At 47.3% G+C, this 21,515-nt stretch overlaps 1 protein-coding gene across 1 annotated transcript; it reads right to left on the bottom strand.

The window, feature by feature from the left end:
* Window positions 1–5,031: 5,031 nt before the first annotated feature.
* Window positions 5,032–18,978, bottom strand: LOC116783377 (chromatin assembly factor 1 subunit B-like). The gene is made up of 14 exons (XM_032680894.1): window positions 18,937–18,978; window positions 18,359–18,489; window positions 16,419–16,551; window positions 16,170–16,287; window positions 14,772–14,875; window positions 13,511–13,607; window positions 12,079–12,163; window positions 11,007–11,100; window positions 9,739–9,808; window positions 9,519–9,610; window positions 8,327–8,489; window positions 7,307–7,732; window positions 6,448–6,539; window positions 5,032–5,990 (listed from the first exon to the last, which is right to left on the bottom strand). The coding sequence occupies exons 2-14, from the start codon at window positions 18,482–18,484 to the stop codon at window positions 5,872–5,874; spliced, it is 1,719 nt and encodes a 572-aa protein (XP_032536785.1). The 5' UTR covers window positions 18,485–18,489; window positions 18,937–18,978; the 3' UTR covers window positions 5,032–5,871.
* Between the last annotated feature and the right edge of the window lie 2,537 nt (window positions 18,979–21,515).

Raw genomic sequence — 21,515 nt, 5'->3', positions numbered from 1 at the left:
ACTGCGATTCTTATCCTCGTGGATTTATAGGTCGGATTTAAAACTGCACTGCAAAATTAATCTTGAGTTATCCAAGCAGAAACTATAAATAGAAAAGCAAAAATCACCTCTTAGTGCAGAAAGAAAGAAGGAATTAAAAAGGACAAGGAGTCAGTTTAATGCCCTTCACACTTGCAATAGCTTTTAAGTAAATTTTAATGTTCCAAGCCCTGAATTAATTTATCTTATGACTGCTATAATAATTTGTGATTTTCAGTAATTTGATTATGTTTTCTCTCTCTCCACTCCAATCCCTTCTCTGCAGAACCACACCAAGCTCTTCCATACTGACAAGAACATCCAAGGAAAGGAATTCCCACAGCCCACATCAGACAAGTTGGATGTTAGTTAGCAAGTTGAAAAAATAAAATTCTTCGTTCTAAATCTACCAAAAAATGAGGCCAAATCCTGTCACCTGATAAGAAATCTCAGCTCCTGGCAGGAAATAATATAAACACCACTTGGATTTGCCAATTTGGTAAGAAAAGAAAGTGTGAGTGTGCTGGAAAACACTCCTGGGTCATTGCAAACTTCCAACGTCATCTGGGAGGTGAGGCCCTGGCACAGGTTTTCCAGGGAAGCTGTGGCTGCCCCTGGATCCCTGGAAGTGTCCAAGGCCAGGCTGGAGCAACCTGGGCTGGTGGAAGGTGTCCCTGCCCACGGCAGGGGGGTGGGAATGAGATGATCTTTAAGGTCCCTTCCAACCCAACCCATTCCGTGATTCCGTGATTCGTTCGGAAAATTGCTTCCTGACTCCTTGGAAAGGGAGAGTGAACAGAAACAACGGGGCATTCCCTGCCATCCCAGCTATTGGCAAAGCATTCCCCTTTCCTTGGTGGAAGAACAATGTCTGGGCAGTTGTTTCACACACACACACACATTTTCCTGCTCTGGAGGATCCAAGGAACAGATCGCCACGAAAAATAATCCCCTTTGCTGCACTGTCTGCTCGAAATTACACATTGTGTCTGGAAAAACATGGCAGCAGGAGGCTCCTTTGTGCTGTTCCTGCAGATCCAAGCAAGGAACACTGAATTTTGGCTCGTTGCTGGCTCCTGACTCTGCCTCCTTGCAATCATCCACCCCACAGCAGAGGTGCAGCGCTTTTGTGGGGTCAGAACCCAGAATGCTGGAGCACACAGCCAACACATTCCCCCTCTTCTCCTTGCAGAGTAAATCCATACCTTCTTTCCTGCCCTGCTATTGATTTATAAGTACATCCAGCTGGTGCAACCCCACCAGTGCCAGGAAAAGGGAAAACAAAAACATCCACGGGCTCCTGCAGCTCAAACTACCACTTTAAACAAGTTCAATTAAATGGGCCGAGATCCCACAGATAGCCACAGCCATTCCCATTCCAACCTGGCCCATTTCCATTTCCCTGAGCAAACAACACTTCAGAATCCCTTATTTCAGCTTGGCTGGAATCAAAACAGAAATGCCTGCCCAGCTTATTTATTTACTTTTTCCTGGCTAAAGGGGGGAAGTTTATGCTGAGACAAAACCTGACATTATTTATCATCACGATTTATCATCGTTTTGCTTAAGATTCACATCATGGGGCGGGGGGGGAAGAATCCACAGAGGAATTTCAGGGAAATAATAGCCTTCAAAATTAAGCTTTTCTGGTTAAACTCGTAGCAAGGGAAGCATTTTAAAATGAAAAATACAAAAGACACCCACACAGGCAACAGTGTGTGCATGTCTAGGTGGACTTGGTGCACAGACTGAACCTAAGAGCAGATTTAAATAACTGGGTCACAGGATAATAATCAGAGCACAAAGAAATCCCAAACCTGAGGATTTTGGGGGAATTAAACACCAACCAGCCCTCACAGAAAAGATGGCAACAAGTTAAAAGGCAACAAGCAGGTTCTTCTCCTTTCAAGAGCACCAGGATCAGGTTTTCAGTCCCTGGAAGAGCCCCAAGTTTATGACCAGTTTCCAGACAGAGAGAAATCTGTGAACCTTTTTAATTCTTCATGCCCTAAGAGGCAAAACCCTCTCGGGTTGCAGGCCAAGAGGCCTCAGGGCCGTGGCTTTCTGGGATTTCCAGCTGAGGGAAGGAGCAGCAGGATTCTCAGCAATATCACTTGGGCTGCAAGTGGCTTCCAGGCTCCAGGAAAACGCTGGCATATGCTGGGTTGGCAGGCAGGGAAAGGGAAAACTGAACTGCTCCCACTTTGCACATCCCTGCTGGTGTTTGGGGCACCTGCAGCCCTGGCACCGGGGGCAGGATACCAGGGAGGCTCCACCAGGTCACACAGAGATCATCAGAGGGCATGGAAGACCTTCTCCTGGATGGAAGTGGGAGGTGGGAGAGCAGGGGGAGCAGGAAGATTCCAGCAGCCAGGTCAGGGCAGCCTCAGCACCCACGGAAATGGCAGAGCCCCAAAATCCCACAGCTGAAGAAGAACAGAGCTGCTGTTTGGGGCTCTGGGCTGCTCAGGGAGGAGGATAAATGGCACCAAATGTGGGGATTTTGCTTCAGGGTTTGTTGCTGCCAAGTAAGGGCTGGGAGATCTCCCAGGCAGGTAAAAATACCTGGAAAATCACGGAATGGTTTGGGTTGGAAGGAACCTGAAAGATCATCCAGTTCTAACCTGCTGTCATGGGCAGGGACACCTTCCACCAGCCCAGGTTGCTCCAAGCCCCGTCCAACCTGGCCTTGGACACTTCCAGGGATCCAGGGGCAGCCACAGCTTCTCTGGGAATTCTATCCCAAGCCCTCACCACTCTCACAGGGAAGAATTCCTTCCCAATATCTAATCTAAACCTATCACTCAACTTGAATCCATTCTCCTTTGTCCTGTCACTCCAGGCCCTTGTAAAAGTCTTTTTACACAACTCTCTTTTCTTCACCAAGTGTAAAGAAGCCAAAAATAGTCACTTTTTAATAAAATTTAAAAAAAAGAAAATAGAGAGGAAATGTCTTCTAGTACACGTAAGTTTGGAGGAGAGATTTCTGCTTCGTTTGCCTTGTTTTGGGTAACACTGTCACCTGCTGGCAGGAGAGTGCAAAACTGAAGTTTTGTGGCAAGAAGGAAAAATAAACCCAAGTAAAACCCACTCCTGAGTAAGAAGGATCACCACTGGTGACCAAAAATCCCAGTGGTACCAAACTCCCTCCTTGCAACCAGGACTCTCAGCTTCCCATCCACTTCCTTCCCCCAGATTCCAGTTTCCTTCTCAACTCTCTCTCTCTACATCCCAGCTCAAATTAATCCATACCTGTGACTTTTCCTCTCCCAACCACCTCCATTTCCACCTACACATTCCTCCTTTTTAACAAGGAAGGAATAACTCCCTGAGAGGAGGGGGGAGCTTGGGGGAGTCGGGTTCTGCTCCCAGGGAATGAGGGGCAAGAGGAGAGGGAACAACCTCAAGCTGTGCCAGGGGAGGCTCAGGTTGGACACGAGGAGGAATTTCTCCCTGGAAAGGGTGGTCAGGAGGAATTTCTCCCTGGAAGGGGCTGCCCAGGGAGGTTTGGAGTCCCCAGCCCTGGAAATGTTCAAAAAAAACATGTGGATGTGGCACTTGAGGTTTAATGGTGAACCTTAACCTGGGCTGACAGCTGGACTTGATGATCTTAAAAGGTCTTTTCCAACCACAGTGATTCTGATTCCACACTGAAATTTGGTGTTGCCACGGAGCAGTTGGTTGGAACTGCAACAGAAGAAATGTTTGCAGGGGCAGGAAGGAAGGAAGGGTGTGAAAAGCAGAAAGGTTTCATCTAACAAATCCTGATGTCATGGAACCCATGATACCTTATCAGAGAACTCCAGTCTGCCTCCTCTTCATGATCCTGACACTGCTAAGCAGAAAACACACAGAAAAGTTACTTGAAAAAGCTACTCTTCTTGATAACAAGTTTTTATTTTATGCTATTTAGTTCGTAACAACATTTCTATGGACACTCCCTGTGTTTATACAAAATACAGAATCTGTTTTGAATCCACAGACAAGTATCAAACAAATTCTGACCAAAAGGCAGTGGTTAAATAATTACAAGATATATATATATATATATATATATATATATATGGAGAGCAGAAAAATTTATCATCAATAGCACCATGTCTGGCTGTCTAAAAACTAACCATGATTACACAGCAGGAAGTCTTTCCAGGAGCAAGATGAGTCATGAATCCCTACCCATCTTAAAAATTGCAAAATCTACTGGAAACCCATCTAAAAAGTTGCAAAATCTATTGGAGACCCATCTAAAAAGCTGCAAAGTCTATTTGAAACCCCCAGTGCAGTTACCTGTGAATCCATGTGAAACAAGGCCTTGTCAGTGCAGTGGCTCGTGGAAATATTTGGATTTTAAGGTGGGACCTCCACGTGTTTTTGTTGAAGAGCAGATGATCCTCATGATTTTAATTAGCAGTAACTCAATCAAGGAAAAGACCTGTCATTGACTGAGAGTTTAAACTGTTACACTGGAGATGATCTTCCCTATTTCTCCCCTTCCCTCTTCAAGGACCTGCTCGACTGAAATGATGCCCAAAAATTCCAAGGCATTCTTGGAAAAGTCGGGGTTTCAGGTTTATCATTTTGCATCTCCCAGCAGAAAAAAGGCTCTCAAGGCATGGATTAACTTTCCTCAGGTGATTATAAAACACAATTCCTAAGAAATCAAGCCCTGGCTTCTTAGAAGGAAGCTGGAAAAAAACAGGAACTATTTATTTGGAAAGAATGGATGTTTATATATAAATATAACAGATTGCAGAATTGGGACATAAAGGGGCTGAAAACCAAGCCACCATGAATTTTCTAAGACTCTTTGCTTATTATTGTTGTAATTTCTTTGTAGACAACACAATTCATTTATCTGAAACACTGACACAGGTATTTGTTAATATTTCCTCCGTGTCAAACTTCTGAGTCACTTTATAAAACTATTTCTGCTTTTCTAAGTATTAGTCCACTCTCTTAAAAGATGACAGAAAACAAGCACTAATTAATCACACAACCAAACCCAGGGAAGAATTAAAGGTCAAAGAGGTTTAATATGAACACATACATACATTGTGGTGTATTTTATTGGCTCAGGGAGTTAAGTTTTGAAAAAGGAAAAAGGGGGTATTTCTGATGTCTGCACTCAAATCCTGCTGCCTCAGGAAAATCTCCTGCCTGCATTTCGTTTTTAAACACAGAAACTAAACAATGAAGAGCTTTTTTTCCTGCTGTTTAATTCCAAACCAGGTCCCCAGAGGGTCTCTTCCTTTTGCCTTCTTGTTTCTTGCAGTTCAATCTTCCCATTTCTGTTGAAGTCATCTCAGCCCTGCTCTGTGTTGCACCCTGACCATCAGCTCCCATTCCACAGCTACTGAGGGGAATTATTTGACACTCTGCTCAACAAAGAAGCCAAAATGCTGGAATGACACAATTTCCTCTTTTTTTTTTCCCTTTTTTTTAGGTCTTAAACCACATCAGATCCCATGAATACATTCTGTTCTTCTTGTGCCACACAGGTTACTGGAAGACATAATGCTTTGTAAACACGAATTTAGGGACTCTGATGGAGACTTGCAGGTTACTGGATGGCTTTTTAAATACCCAGATTTCCCTGATTTCCTTAAGCTCTGGCATTTCTTCAAGTCACTTCCCAGCTTATTTCTTCTTTCTGCAAAAACTACATTCCTGAAACCTGTGTGTCTTCTACTTGGCAGGTCCTTCACAGTGCCACAGCAAATATTCACAGGGAACTTTAATTGGGAATTGAGGATTTAACATCTGCAAAAAGAAATGCACTCAAGATGTGGCTGCACTGACTTCAGACTGTGAAGAGCCTGCTAAAAGCTTCTTTGTTTGAATCAGCTCAGCCCCTTATTTGTCTGGATCAGAGGTGGTTTGATGTTCAGGTGTAGAAAGAGGCATTTCCTCAGTCCTGGGACGTTTTGGTGCTGGGGGATTTTGAAGACTGTCATCAGATGGCAACAGCCTCTCTGAAACAAGCAGACAGGGAGATCATTTTAAGGTGAGAAAATTCAGATTAATGAAGTAAATTGGTTTGCTGAATTCACCAACAATTCAGCACTCACTAAAGTAAAAACCAGCAACCTTGGTTTGAGAGAGTCCAGCACCTGAAACAGTGATATGCTGGAAGGTTAAGGGTCTTTAAAACCCACATGTAGGACCTGGAGAACATCAAATCCAGGTGAATTTATTCTTGATTTCACTATTATAAAGCCTGTAGTGACATAGAGCAGCTGCCCAAGAGCTACCACCACAGTGAGAACACATTTTGTATTGTCAAAAGCACCTTTCAAACACATCGAGACAACGAAGAAGTTTCAGAATTTAAAACCGGGTTTGGGGTTTTTTTTTAATAACATAAATCTATAATGGAAAAAACTGATTGGCAAAAGACTTGGCTGGATGTTGAGAGCCACAAAAGCTTACCATGGTCCTGCTCTGAGGAAGGAGGCCCAGGAGCTGTGTCTGTGTCTGCAGGGGTGGGTGTATCTGGCTTCAATGAAATCAAGTTTATTCTCCTTTAAAAAAGCAGAAATAGTTCAGTTGCTTTATGGACATCATTTCCACAAATATTTTACTTAAAGGTTTAATTCATATTGAATCAGTTAATTGTAAAGGTAGCTCAGATATATTTTACTGCACTTTTTTAATTCTCTTTATATGTTGAATGGAGCATGATCCCATTCCAACCCCCTGTCATGGGTAGGGACCCTTCCACTAGCCCAGGTTGCTCAGAGCTCCATCCAACCTGGCCCTGGGCACTTCCAGGGATCCAGGGGCAGCCACAGCTTCTCTGGGCAACCTGGGCCAGGGCCTCATCATTCTCACAGGGAATAATTTCTATCTAATATTTAAATACTTAATATTTAAATACTAACATCTGAAGGGTCTTGCCAGCTGAAGGCTTCAGGTACCATTTTTGTACAGACAGTGGGACCTGAAGGCAGAACCCCAGGATATTCCAAGTTGGAAAGGATGCACAAGGATCATCCAAGTCCAACTCCTGGCCCAAGACAGCCCCCTATTTCTGCCATATGGCCACGGCACAGCCATCAGGTGAGCTCTGCCACTGCCTCACAATTCAGGCAGAAATCCAAAAGCTGCACATTCAGGGTTCAGGAGGCATCCTGAGCTCCTCCAGAACTAGAACAAAAAAGTTCCACGTCAAGGCAGCTCCCACCAAGACCCAGGGCTGGGAATTTCTGTCTAAACCCCAACCTTTGGACGTGGCACAAGCCCAGCTCGTCTCGGCGTTTACGACCGGGAAGGGCCACATAAATCTCACCTGGGCGCCTTGAAACAGGCCTGTAAAGTGTTGAGGGCAACCCTGCGGGGCTGCTTGGCCCCAGTGCTGGGGGTGGCTGCCTGGCTGCTCCTCCTCTCCTCCGAGGACGAGGCTGGAACGTTTTTGGTGCCAACAGGAGTGGAAGGCGAGTCCCTGCTGGCGGCGCCGGGTGTTCTGGGCTGGGGGTTGGCAGGGCTGGGATCGCTGCTCCTGCCGGGAGGAGTCCCCTCGGCCAGCCTGGAGCCTGGGGACGTGGATTTGTGGGACTGGCTCTTCTTCATCACCTTCTTCTCTGTCGCACCAGGAGTCCTGACACTGATCTGGGGCTTCTCCTTCAGTGGAATTCCCAGCTCATCCTTCTCGAAGGTGACGAAGGAACAGTATCCATCCGTGGAGGAAATAGCCAGGAAGGATCCGTCGCTGGACCTATTTGGGATTTATTGTTTTGCCAGTAAAATTCAAGGCCAGAACTTTTTTTTCCAACCCTCACACCCTCATGTTGTCCCTGTCTTTTCACCCTCCCTCTTCCCCGAGTCCATGTGTACATTTAAGCCCTGAGCAGCAGAGCGGGATATCCCGAATGGGTTCAGTTTTCTAATTTCCCACATTAAATTAAAAGTGGGGAGTCAGACCAATGACTTTGTCCCATATGTGCAGAACCACGAAGCAGGATTGTGCAGATAAAGCAGATTTTGACCAGAGCACAGAAACCTGAACTCAGGTGACTTCCAAAACCTCCAAACAATTGAATTATTCCCAGTCACGCTGCCTGAACAACGAGGACTTTTCATGGGCATTTACCACGTTCATTTTCACAGGGAACTTGCACCTTTTTCCCCAATTAATTAAGAACCATAATTCTCCAGTTAACAGGTGCTTGCTGTTCAGACCCTGATGACAGTGACCACACATATGTCACAAATTAAATATAAACCCAAAAGATGCCTCACGGAACTTGGACACGGAAAAAAGGGAATTTCCCCTCTCACAACGAGCACCAGGAATAGAACAATTACTTACCAGGAAATGTCACTCAGGGTGTGATAATGGATGTTAGAGACATAACCAAAGGGGAAGGACTGCTCAGTGTCATAAAAAAGCACAGAATCTTCTGAGGCCACAGCAAACACCAGTCGATAGGGCAGGTTAAACAGAGCAGGGCACGATTTCTGACTGATCTCATCTAGAGAGCAAAGAAATGAACACACTGAGAATTCTCTCCCGCATTTACTGCAAGGTTGTGACTGCAGATATAATAAAGATGATATTATTGATTAGATATGCACTGAGAAGACAGCACTTGTATAAAATGTGTAGTTTAATGTCAAGTACAACATTTCTGTTGCCTGAAGTTTGTCCCCTGTTGTCTTAATTGAAGAGAAGTTGGCAGAAGCTTTTTCCCCTTCTGGATTGCTATTATTTTGTAAAGTTTGTCCTATATTTTCCAGCTGAAATTTTTCAGTATATTTATATGAAGTTTAGTTTTACAGTCTCCCTTTAGAGCAGCTCCAGAGACAAATGCAGACACTCATCTCCTTCCTTTGCAACACACCCTTACAGGGGATCTAAAGATCACGATAAAAATACAACAGGTAGTCTTTAAATCCTCTAGGGAACACTCCAAATTGACCCTCTAAAGAAAGGAGCAAAGCTCTGCCTTTTCACCAGAGTAACAGTGGTCTTGTTAAAATATAAACCCTCCTGGGCCCACTGGGCTCACAGCAAGGTTGAACTTCAATCCCCAGGTAAGTTCTTGTGCCACTTCATACAACCCTTTCCCCACCTCAGAATTCCTGCTCTGGCCAGTAACACCAGCAACTGCTTCAGGTTTGGCTTCCTTGAACAAACATCAGCTCTCTGGTGCTTCTCTGATGTGGGCAATTGAGACTGAGAGAAAATATTTCACCGGATCACTCCTTTAGTGCTAAACCGAGTTATTTATTTTCAACACAAAAGAAAAACATTAAACAGCGTTTCTGTAGCTTGAGAGGCCGAGTAACAACTAACAACGTTTATCCACTCTATCAAAAGCTACTCACGAGGTGCTTAAGGTGAACTGAGGGTCTTAAGAATCAGGAAACAGCTCCTAAGATGTGGCACAGCACTGTCTTAGTGGAATGTTAAAAGGCTGAGGCATAAAAATAGTAAACAGCCAGACTGGCCCTTTCCCACATTTGCTGGAAATTCATACTCCCTGAAGGACTTACAGTACCTTTGTTAAATGCTCCTCTCAACTCGAAGTAGACTGGGCAGCAGCGAACGGCCAGAGTTCCCTTCCCAGGACAAGGCAGGTGACCCACAGGCCTTTCAGAAAGAATCAGGGGGTTCAGGAAACACAGCTCCACTGTTTCAGGGGTTTTTTTTCTTTTTTTTTTTTTTTTTTTTTTTTTTTAATAAAACCACACGTTTTTAAATCTTATTAAACTCTTTACCTTTTAAGGTTGTTCCTGGAGAAGACATAGGTGGTGTTGGTAACGTTTTCTCCCGATTCCACGCAGCCAGCTGAGAAAATAAAAGGTTACAACGTCACTCAGGAAGGTCCTGAGCACCCACTTGATGTCCATAAACATTCAGCTTCTCGGGAATCAGGCTTGTCAGTCGGGCAAAAGCACCCCAACACAATTTAAAAAGGCATCCCAAATATTTATTTAGCGCTGGTTTTGTTTCCTTTTTATACTTCCCCCCCTTCAAAGCTTCTTTTTGGTGCTGCCAGACATCTATAAAAGCAGTGCTTGTACCCCGATCCCCTCCTTGCAGTGCTGTTTTTTAGTCTGGCTGCAGAATGTTCTTAAGGAAGGACACAAACAAAGAGGGATCAGTTAAAAGAAACCACTCACTATCCTTTGTTTCTCTTTTAACAGAGTTCTGGTGTTGCAATTTACGTGTTTCAGTTCAGAAAAGCTTTATAAATCTCATTTTTATCGCAGGAGGAAGTTGATGTTATGGAGTGCTAAAGGAGCACTGTGTTTTCTTCAGCAGGGAGAATGAGGAATGACATTATTAGGATAAATGAGCATCCCTGAGCAGTTAGAAAGCAATATTGAGGCACATTCAAACTAGAACAAATTAGAGAGGGAGCTGGGGAGGCTCAGCCTGGAGAAAAGGAGGCTCAGGGGGGACCTTCTGGCTCTGCAACCCCCTGACAGGAGGGGGGAGCTGGGGGGGTCGGGCTCTGCTGCCAGGGAACAAGGGACAGGAGGAGAGGGAACGGCCTCCAGCTGTGCCAGGGGAGGCTCAGGTTGGACAGGAGGAGGAATTTCTCCCTGGAAAGGGTGGTCAGGCCTTGGCAGGGGCTGCCCAGGGAGGTTTGGAGTGCCCAGCCCTGGAGGTGTCCCAGGAAGGCCTGGCTGTGGCACTCAGTGCTCTGGGCTGGGGGACAAGGTGGGGATGGATCCATAGGGTGGACTGGATGATCTTGGAGGTCTTTTCCAACCTCAGTGACCCTGTGTTTGTGTTTGGCACCGACAGTGATCCCACACCTTGTCCCACCCCTCATCCCAGCCCCGCCTGCCAGGAGGGGCCGTGTCCGTGTCCCCCATTCCCGTGTCCGTGTCCCCCATTCCCGTGTCCGTGTCCCCCATTCCCGTTGCCGCCACAGGTTGGACTCGATGATCTCGGGGCTGTTTTCCAGATCTTGGAGCTGTTTTCCAGCCTGGATGATGCTGTGACACCACCTCAGCCACAGCCCTTGTTCCCATACCTGGAGTGAGCAAATAGGAGCCGTCAGGAGTGAAGCTGAGCCGCCGGAAGAAGGACTTCATGCTGTCGTCGTGGAACATCCGGTAGCTCCTGGCCTGCAAAACAGGGAAAACAGGGCTGTCAGGAGTGCCATGAAGCTGGAATTCCAGGGAGAGGAAACATCCAGTTGCACAGCTCAACCCAGTAGAACTTTTAAGAGAAAATGTTTGAAGGAACCACGGCTCCTCCAAACTTTCTGCTCTGCTATAAATTCTTCACAGTTAAGAAAAACAGGCCCTGATCCCTCTTTGGCTGAACAAAACACTCCCAGAGCAGACCAGTAATCCCAAAAATAGTCAGAACCTGGAGAACAACATTATTTAACAGTCAGTGTGAGGGCCTGTTCCTCAGGCACTTAATTTTAACTCCAGTATTAGAGGTTGAAAGAGAAACTTCTCTAAGGGCAAACTGCCTGCTCTCAAGCCTGGTCTTCAGTCTCCATAAAACTCTAACAAATGCTTTCCCCAAAAAAAGAAAAAAGAATGAATAGAAGGAATTAAAAAGGTTATAGCCAGCTTGGAGGTGTTATTTTATTATCACTTAGAACTGTTTTGGTGAAAAGAAGCCCTTTGTTTTCTCTCTTAGAGAGAATTTCCTGAATTTTCCCCTAAGTCATGTTTTTCTTAAAAATCAGCCTACCTTCTGGAAAACTTCAGGCTGCTAACTTTAAAAATATTATTGCTATGTCATATCCATGAATAAACTTACAGCTACTGGTAGACATGCTTGAAGTTTTTCCTGTTAAAAATCCACCACACATGGTATTTTTCCAAAGCATTATAAACACTGACAACCAAAGGCATTGTGTGGCTGCTTTGATCAGATTAACTTGCAAGAAGTTTTTGGGGATATGGATTAGGGGTGATTCTGGCGGTGATGGTGGGACTGGGTGATCCTGAAGGTCGCTTCCAACCTTGTGTTAGTTACATGGATCACAGGAATGGCAAATTCTTGCCCTTTTGGTTTCATGGAACACAAAACTCATGGAAAAATATCCCCCAGCACAATTCTCCAGTCCCAGCAGAACAACATACCTCTCCTTCAGCTCCTGCTCCAGATGGCATCTTGGTGACATTGAATGCCACTCTCTTGGTCTGGGTGCTGTACACCCGCAGGACCCTGCGTGGTGAGAGCACAGTCAGCTGGCACTGCAACACGGAACCACTCACTGCCAAGGGACCTTAAAGCCCACCCAGTGCCACCCCTGCCATGGGCAGGGACACCTTCCACCAGCCCAGGCTGCTCCAAGTTTATCCAACCTGGCCTTGGACACTTCCAGGGATCCAGGGGCAGCCACAGCTTCTCTGGGAATTCTATGCCAGACCCTCACCACCCTCACACGGAAGAATTCCTTCCCAATATCCCATCTAATCCTACTCTCTGGCAGTTGGAAACCATTCCCCTTGTCCTGTCACTCCATCCCTTGGAAATAGTCTCTCTCCATCTTTCTTGCAGCTCCTTCAGGTCCTGGAAGGCCACAATCAGGTCACCCCAAAGCTTGTCTTTTCCAGGCTGAACAATCCCAGCTCTCCCATAGGACAGGATCTCTATCCCTCTGATCATCCTGGTGGCTATGAACAGCTTCCTTTCACCCCAAGTTTCACATAATGCCCCAGGACCTCCCTTCTCAGTAAATGACAATCACCCATTAATTAAAATCCTCCTCACAAGACACCACCTGGGGGATGTGTTTTAATGCCTAAAATAACCAGTGAATCCCTGACAATGCTTTGACTCCACAAGGTTTGTGAAGTTACCAGCACATGGATTCATGGAGGAAAACGGGAATGAGCAGACAGGGAACTGCCAGGCTGTTCCTACAGACAGTGAACTACATCTCCATGAATCATGGAATCCCAGAATGGTCTGGGTTGGAAGGGACCTTAAAGATCCTCCAGTTCCAACCCCCTGCCATGGGCAGGGATACCTTCCACTAGCCCAGGTTGCTCCAAGCCCTGTCCAACCTGGCCTTGGACACTTCCAGGGTTCATTTCCTTTGGAACAGATGAAACCTGGAGCACATCTCTGCACAGAATGCTGGAACTCCCCTGACTTCACCTCACCAGGACAGTGGGAGCCCAAGCAAACCCAAGTGCCCATCCTACCCCCCAACTCTGACCTTCCCTGAGTTATGCTGGCTTAAGATATATTTGGTATCAGCAACAACCAACAACATGAAAACTTATTTTCTGAAGAAAAATTCCTGCAGAAGTCCATGTTAAGCTTATTTGCTGCCAAGAGAGGACACTCCCATTCACAGGCATCGTTTACCACAAGGAAAAAATTAAGCAAAGTATCATTTTACTTTCACATCAACCTCCTTGCAGAACAATCTGAATAAAACTAAAAAAGTCACATGTATCTGCTGCCTTTCCTTTTATTCCATCCTCCATTAAGAAAGAATATTAATTAATATGAGTATTTTATTATTTATGTTGATTAATAAAACACAGACCAGCAGCTCACCTGTCACAACTCAGGGTTGCAATATACTGGCCTAGAGGATCCCAGGTTACTCCTTGGACATAACTCTTGTGCTCATTAAATATTGAAACCTTCTGTCCTGGAATTACAAACAGCTTTCAGATCCCAAGCTCAAACGTGTTGTAAAACATTTCTTCGTTTCAGAAATAAAACAAGACAAAAAATTAAAGTGTTAATTTGACGGTAGCTGGAAAAAATAGAAGAAACAGTTGCTTTTAAAGTCCAGTTTAAGGCTTGTTTGCTACAAAATAACTCAGATGACTCATTTCTACAGGACATCCTGTAAGTTTGTAACTCAAGGATTTCCAATCCCACTGCAGTGAGATGGGAATGAACACAACTGTTTTATACTCAATGGAGTTTAAAAAAAGTCACATCTTGCAAAACTGAGTCTGAATCCTGTATTGCTTCCCATTTTTCACCAAGATCATTAAATCATGGAATCATGGAATGGTTTGGGTGGCAGGGACTTTAAAGATGACCCAGTTCCAACTCCCTGCCATGGGCAGGGACACCTTCCACCAGCCCAGGTTGCTCCAAGTTTATCCAACCTGGCCTTGGACACTTCCAGGGATCCAGGGGCAGCCACAGCTTCTCTGGGAATTCTATCCCAGCCCCTCCCCACCCTCCCAGCCAAGAATTCCTTCCTAATATCTAATCCAAATCCACTCTGTGCCAGTTTGAAGCCATTCCCCCTTGTCCTGTCACTCCAGGCCCTAAACAGTCTCTCTCCATCTTTTCTTGATGGCTCCTTCAGGTACTGGAAGGCCACAAGTTGGTTTGTTGGGGTGTGGAGTAAAGCAAGGAGCTGTTTATTCATGAGTTCTGAGTGAAAAAATTGGGTAAAGTTCATTATGAACACTCCAAGGTGAAGGGGTTATTGATATGTCAAATTTGCTGGTCTGAGGATATCTATATATCTATATTATATAGAGAGAGATAGATAGATAGATAGATTTGTATTTATGTATATAATATATATAATATATATAATATATATAATATATATATTATATATATATTATATATATTTATATATATATATAAAATATTTTTTTTTATATAGCTGGGCTATCAGCCTCACAATCCCAGAAAATCACACTCAGAAAAACTAATCACCAAAAAAAAAAATAAAAAAAACCCCAAACATGAAAAAGATGTTTCCAATTTCTTGGTAAATCCCACGAGGCTCTTCCACCAGCTCTGGAGATGAGAGGGATAAATAAATAAATGTAGCATTTACCTTTATTGACATCCCACATTATAGCTGTGTTATCCACAGAAGCAGAGGCCATGTAATTTCCATCAGAGGTCCAACAAATATCATACACATCTTCCAAGTGGCCTCTGGAAGCCAGAGGAGAGGAAAGCAATTGTTAATTTGATAATTAACAGCTACGTGTAAACAAGAGTTTAAGGCATTTTTAGGTAAAAAAAAAATTAAAGAAAAAATAAATCAAGAGACAAATAAAGCATCACTGAAATAAAACAAACAACATGGTTTTCAGCTGTTAAAAAATCCCTTCCATGTTCAGAAGGTGGTAAACATCCTGGAACCAGCTAAAGGGCTCCATCAAAACCCATTTTTATTGCTTGTTGTTTGAAGAGTTATCACACAGTATGGCAACTTCACGTATTTGAAAATCTGGGTTGTTTCTTTGCTTTTAAGAGATAAATGTTCCTAAAGGATCCTGCTGGTACTTCAAGCAATCCCACCAGGGCTTCTGGAATTGTTCTCACAACCAACCTCAGCAGCTGCCAGGAATGTTTCAGTTATGGAGAGCAGAGTTACTTTTTATTTTTTATTTTGTGAGAACAGCTGTAGTTCAACTGCCAGTGATGTTTTGATGCCTTGGCCACTGTCAGCTAAATTTACTCAGCCTCAGCATGTACTGTGCATATTTTATTAACTGTGGTACACTTGAAACAACAGCTGTAATTGCACCAATCATTTTATCTACTGATGCTCTTGGCCTTAATAAAGATCAAAATTTCCACTATAAAGCCAGTAAATAAAACTTCACAGTTCTTTTATGTATTTCTGTGCTGAGCTCTAAGGGACTGCAAATCTCAGGAACCAATTTCAGAGTGTGTGAGTTATGACTTCTGCCTTGACTGAAGATGTCACAGAAAAAAAGTATAGAGGAATAAGTTAAATACAATAAAATCAGAGAATCACAGACTGGTTTGGGTTGGAAGGGACTTTAAAGATGATCCAGTTCTCACCCCCTGCCATGGGCAGGGACACCTTCCACCAGCCCAGGTTGCTCCAAACCCCTCCCACCTGGCCTTGGGACACTTCCAGGGATTCAGGAGCAGCCACAGCTTCTCTGGGCAACCTGTGCCAGGGCCTCCCCACCCTCACAGGGAAGAATTTCTTTCTAATATCTAATCTAACCCTGCCCCCTGCCAGTTTTAGACCATTCCCTTTTGTTCTGTCACTCTCTGTGTGTATAAAACATCCCTCTCTATCCTTTTTATGTGCCCTCTCAAGGGGGGCTTCAAAGGATTAATAATAGAGCAAGCAAATCTTAGAGAGCACTGAATTTCTGCAGACACTGAAGACTGTACCACACGACAAAAGCCACTGGGGACCCAAAAACACTGAAGAGAAAAGCAGGCTCACAAAATAACGAGCTACCTTAAGGTTTTAACCACTGCCCAGTTCTCCTTGTTGAGCTGAGCTTCATCCTCATCCTGAAAAACCAGCGGCTCCAACTCCTTGCTGTCGTTCAGCTTCCACAGCAAAATAACAGCATCTGTGGAAGAAATGAGATGAAGAAATGAGCTGAAGCTCCTCTCTCTCCCCCCCTCCCTGTTTCGTTCATGCGTTTCATGGGATCCAGCAGCACGATCATCCTGCACAAGACCCACGAGGGGCAGCTCTCACCGTCTCCCCCGGACGCCAGGATCTCGCCGCTCGGAGAGAAGCGCACGACGTTGACGGCCTTGGTGTGCCGGGCCAGGTTGGACAGGAATTCCACGATGGCTTTGCCGTCCGGACCTTTCTCCACCTTCCAGATCTGCTTACAGAAGCGTCACGGAAGTTTTGAGGGCCAAGGGGCAGTGTCACAGCGTCAGCAAGGCTGGGAGAGACCTCCAGGATCGTCCAGTCCCACCCCAGCACCACAACAATCACCCCGAATCCACGTCCCCAAGGGACACATCCAGACACCTCTGCGACACTCCCAGACACAGGGACTCCACCACCTCCCTGGGACACTTATTCCAAGGCCTGATCACTCTGGCAGGGAAAGTTTTTTTCCTAATCTCTGATCTGAACCTGCCCTGGTGCAGTTTGAGGCCATTTCCTCTCCTCCTTTTCCTCGGGACATGGCAGCAGAGCCCAACCCCCCCCTCCCTGCCCCCTCCTGTCAGGGAGTTGGGGAGAGCAATGAGGTCCCCCCTGAGCCTCCTCTTCTCCAGATAAACCCCCCCAGCTCCCTCAGCTGCTCCTCACAGGACACGTTCTCCAGACCCTTCCCCAGCTCCGTTCCCTTCTCCAGACACACTCCAGCCCCTCAAATGTCCTTTTGGAAGTGAGGGGCCCAGACCAGAGCACAGGACTCGAGGTGCAGCTTCACCACTTCTGCAATCCCCACTTCCATCAGCCCATGGTGAGGCAGCCGTGCCCCTGCAGCCCAGGGACTCCACAGGGAGCAGAGATCCACCCACAGCCCCTGGAGGAGCCCACACTGGAGCAGGGGGATGAGCCCTGAAGGTTTGCTGGCAGGACTTGTGACCCTGTGGGGGACCCACATTGTTCCTGAAGGACTGACCCTGTGGAAATGGACCCACGCTGGAGAACTTCCCGTAAAACTGCAGCCCACGGGAAGGACTCATGTTTGAGAAGTTCCTGGAGGACCATCTCCTGTGGGATGGACTCCACATTGGAGCAGGGAAAGGTGTGAGGAGGGAGGAGATGGAAAAGGCAGGAATGAAGCTGAGCCTGGAAGGAAGGGAGGGGGTGAAGGGAAGGTGCTTTTAGTTTTCTTATTTCTCACTATCCTCCTCTGTTATCAACTGGCAATAAATTAAATTGATTTCCCAAAGTAGAATCACAGAATGGTTTGGGTTGGAAGGGACATTAAAGCTCATCCAGTGTCACCCCCTGCCATGGGCAGGGACACCTTCCACCAGCCCAGGTTGCTCTGAGCCCCGTCCAGCCTGGCCTTGGACACTTCCAGGGATCCAGGGGCAGCCACAGCTTCTCTGGGCAACCTGGGCCAGGGCCTCCCCCCCCCATTTGGAAAAGAATTTCTTCCTTCTTTCATGTGCATTAAGAATTCAAAAGATGAGAAAGAACTGCCTGATTTTGCAGAGGTGGTTCCTACAGCCACATCTCTGGGGACTTGTGCTAGTCAACATTTTCCTTAGGGACTCTCAAAAGGATGAACAACTGGGAAACAAAGTGTGCAAGCACCAACACAAATGACTGAGGAGAGATAAAGCTGAAGGCGAATGAAAAAGGCTGTACAAAGACCTCACACTGCTGAGTGACTACTCATAACATGGCAGACAAAATTCAACTGTGAGGAACGTGAAGAAATTAAAATTAGTTGTTTCTTACTGACCCACAGGTCTGTGCCCTCCATTAGCACTACTCCAGTACAGCAGCCAGCAGCTAAGGAGGTAATTTTCCACAAATAACACTTCGACACTCAGCAGCAGAACTCAAGGAGAACTCAAGAAGATGATCAAAGGGCTGGAGCACAAAGTTGCTGTGGAGACACGCTGGGAGAGCTGGGGGTGTTCAGAGTGGAGAAGGCTCCAGGGAGACCTCAGAGCCCCTTCCAGTGCCTAAACCCCGACCAAAGCAGCCGAACTCACCCTCACAGCCGTGTCCACCCCTGCCGAGGCCAAACGATTGATCTTCCCATCCGCCCCGTGCTGGAAGTCCAGGCTGTAAACAGGCTCCTTATTGTGCCACACGATTTCGCAGGTGATGACCTTCATGTCCGCTGAAGAAAACAAGAGCAAAAGCCCACCTCAGTTCTTGCTCCTTAGGGCTCCGGCCATCAAACTCCCCGCACATTTCGCAGGCACCGCTGTCACACCCCGCAACTTCCCAGCAGGGAATGACAGGATGCTTTGAGGAAGGCCATTCCTAAAAGTTAAGACTGAGTACGGCTAACGCTCCTGTTTCGGGACTGCAGGACAAGAATATAAAGCCCTCCCCACCATGGGTAGAAAGGCACAAAGGAAGAAAACCCCGCTGGGGTAACAACCCACACAACGCCCGGGTACGGGCGGCCCGGCGCGGGGAGGCAGAGGCGCCGCTGGCCGCTCCCCTGAGCCCCGGGGACCCCCCCCGAACGCGCTCCCCACACGCCGGGATCCCCAAATCCCGGTACGGATCCCCCTCCCACACAGACACGGGACACATCCCCCCCCTCCTTCCCCCTCACCGTCCCCGGGCCGAGCGGCTCCCGCGCGCTCCCGCCTTTCCCGCCCCCTCGTCCCCACTCCGCGCATGCGCGCGCCCGCCCCGCGCGCCGCCTCAGCCGCCTCAGGGACTCGCGGCGACGGGACAGAGGCAAAAAACCCCCATCCAAATAAAGCTAAAACCTGAAAAAGTCCGGTGCTCGCCTGTCCTCAAAATAACAGATTTTTTTTTTTTTAATTTAACGGGCGTCGCTGCGCTTCGCCAGCGTAAACGCCCTGTTGTCGTGCAGAATTCCCCTGTTCCCGTCCTCAGGTTGCCGAGGAGGAATAATTTAGATCCCGGCAGCAGAGCGTGTGATGGGAACCTTCGATTTCGTGGAGGTCGAGGGGCCATAAAAAACCCACAGTTGTATTGTTTTTCTCCGTGTTAATACCCAGAATAGGGAAATCGCCCACCCTGCACTGGTGGTGTTACTGTTTCATGCGCTTCTTGCTGCTGAACGAATGATATGGTTTCATCTTCTTCTCCTTCTTAAAAAAGGAAATATTTCCAGGCAAGGTCCAATTAAGCAAAAGTCCTAAAAATGTGTCCCCCTGGGTGAGGAATTGGGCAGTTCCAGCCTCAATCACCATGGGGGCACCTGCCTGGGTGGTGTTGGACACACAGGAGATTGTGGTTGTGCCAGGGAAACGAGGCAAGAATAAATCCAAGGTTTTCTACAGTTTCCCTGTGTGCTGTCCCATTCCTGAGAGGTGCTGGACAAGATGGAGATGGGGGCAGGAAATCTGGAGAGGAGTCTCTGTTCCCTCAGGCCCCGATCTCGGCTCGCTGGGAGCAGGGACAGGACCCAGGGAAGGGCTGGAGCTGGGACAGGGCAGGCTCAGGGTGGATCTCAGGACAAAGTTCTTCCCCCAGAGGGTGGTGGGCACTGCCCAGGCTCCCCAGGGCAGTGGGCACGGCCCCAAGGCTGCCACAGCTCCAGGAGGGTTTGGACAACGCTCTGAGGGACAGGGGGGAGTGTTGGGGTGTCCTGGGCAGGGCCAGGGCTTGGACTGGGTGATCTTTGGGGGTCCCTCCCAGCTCAGGATATTCTGTGATTCCCTGATTATTTCTGCTGCCAACACCCGCCTTGCTCCTGAGAAGAGCCAGGAACAGACAGCAGGACTGGAAAACTCAGCATCTTTTGTGACCAGGTTGTGCCGACCCAGCCATAAGGGAAAGGGAGCAGCCGAGAGTTGTAAATCCTTGTGGTGGGAAGAAGCGACAAGAGTCAGAGAGTCCACAAACAATTAGAGAGTTTTATTAAACATTTATTAATTTGTTGTTATTGTTACCGGTTATTATTGTTGTTATTTTTTATTATAGCATTATAGTTTGTTATTATATATTTGCTATTTCTAATTTGCTGTTAATACTGCTTGTTATTGATTTGTCGTGTCTGGGATGTCGCAAAGGTCTCTGGGCACCCCCCCACGTCCCACATCACAAAGGGCCCTGGAGGGCGCCCGTGTCACAAAAAGGGCCATCCCCGGCAGCGGGATCACCTGCTTAAATTAGAACTTGTTTTAAACATTTCTCTTTTTTTAAGAAAGAAAAAAAGAGGAGACTGTATCCTTTGTTGGCAGCAAAAAGCGCACTAAATAGCAACACAACCAGTGGGGAGGGCAATTTCCCAATTCTAGGTATTCACACCGAGAAAAATAATACGACCCTTCTTATTTATCGCCCCTTGACCTCCACGAAGTAGAAGGTTCCCATCACGCCGCCTGCAAAGGCTGCCGGGATCTAAATTCCTCCTCGGCAACCTGAGGAGGGGAATAGGGGAATTCTGCGCGACACAAGGCATTTACGCTGGCCAAGTACAGCAACGCCCGTTAAGTAAAAACACCCCTATTGTTCTGGGGAGAGGCGAGCACTGGGCCGGTTTAGTTTTAGCTTTATTTCTATGTTTTTGTGTTTTTTCTTTTTCCCCTCGGAAGCCCTCTGAGGCGCCTGAGGGGCGCGCGGGGCGGGAAAGGCGGGAGGAGCGCGGGGGGGGGGGGGGGGGGGGCGGCCCGTGTGGGGGACCACACAGGGGTTTGGGGGTCCGGGGCTCAGGGGGAGCGGGTTTGGGGTTCCCGGGGCTCAGGGAAGTGGGTTTGGGGGTCCCGGGGTGTGGGGAGCGGGTTTGGGGGGTTCCGGGGTGTGGGGAACGGGTTTGGGGGTCCTGGGCGCTCAGGGGAATGGGTTTGGGGTCCCGGGGCTCAGGGGAGTAGGTTTTGGGGTTCCCGGGGTGTGAGGAAACGGGTTTGGGGTCCCGGGGTGTGGGGAACGGGTGTTTTGGGGGGTCTGGGGCTCAGGGGAATGGGTTTGGGGTCGCGGGGCTCAGGGAGTAGGTTTTGGGGGTCTCGAGGCTCAGGGGAGTGGGTTTGGGGGTCCCAGGGCTCAGGGGAATGGGTTTGGGGGGTCCTGGGGCTCAGGGGAGTTGGGTTTGGGGGTCTCAAGGTATGAGGAGCGGGTTTTGGGGTCCCGGGGCTCAGGGGAGCAGCAGCGGTGCCTCTGCCCCACCCCTGCCCGGCATCGTTTGGGTTCCAGAGGGGGTTGTTACCCCGAGGGGGGACA

This window comes from Chiroxiphia lanceolata, chromosome 2, assembly GCF_009829145.1.
Source record: "Chiroxiphia lanceolata isolate bChiLan1 chromosome 2, bChiLan1.pri, whole genome shotgun sequence".
NCBI classification, from domain to species: Eukaryota; Metazoa; Chordata; class Aves; order Passeriformes; family Pipridae; genus Chiroxiphia; species Chiroxiphia lanceolata.
This window is presented reverse-complemented; position numbering and strand designations above follow the sequence as displayed.

Bases quoted from the DNA above. Each gene is read 5' to 3' on its own strand.
- LOC116783377 (XM_032680894.1), bottom strand. From the start codon at position 18,484: ATGAAGGTCATCACCTGCGAAATCGTGTGGCACAATAAGGAGCCTGTT. The intron at 16,552-18,358 runs GTGAGTTCGGCT...TTCTGTAAGCAG, and splicing joins GGGTGGACACGGCTGTGAGG to ATCTGGAAGGTGGAGAAAGG. The intron at 9,809-11,006 runs GTATGGGAACAA...TTATTTTCTCAG, and splicing joins CTCCTATTTGCTCACTCCAG to CTGGCTGCGTGGAATCGGGA.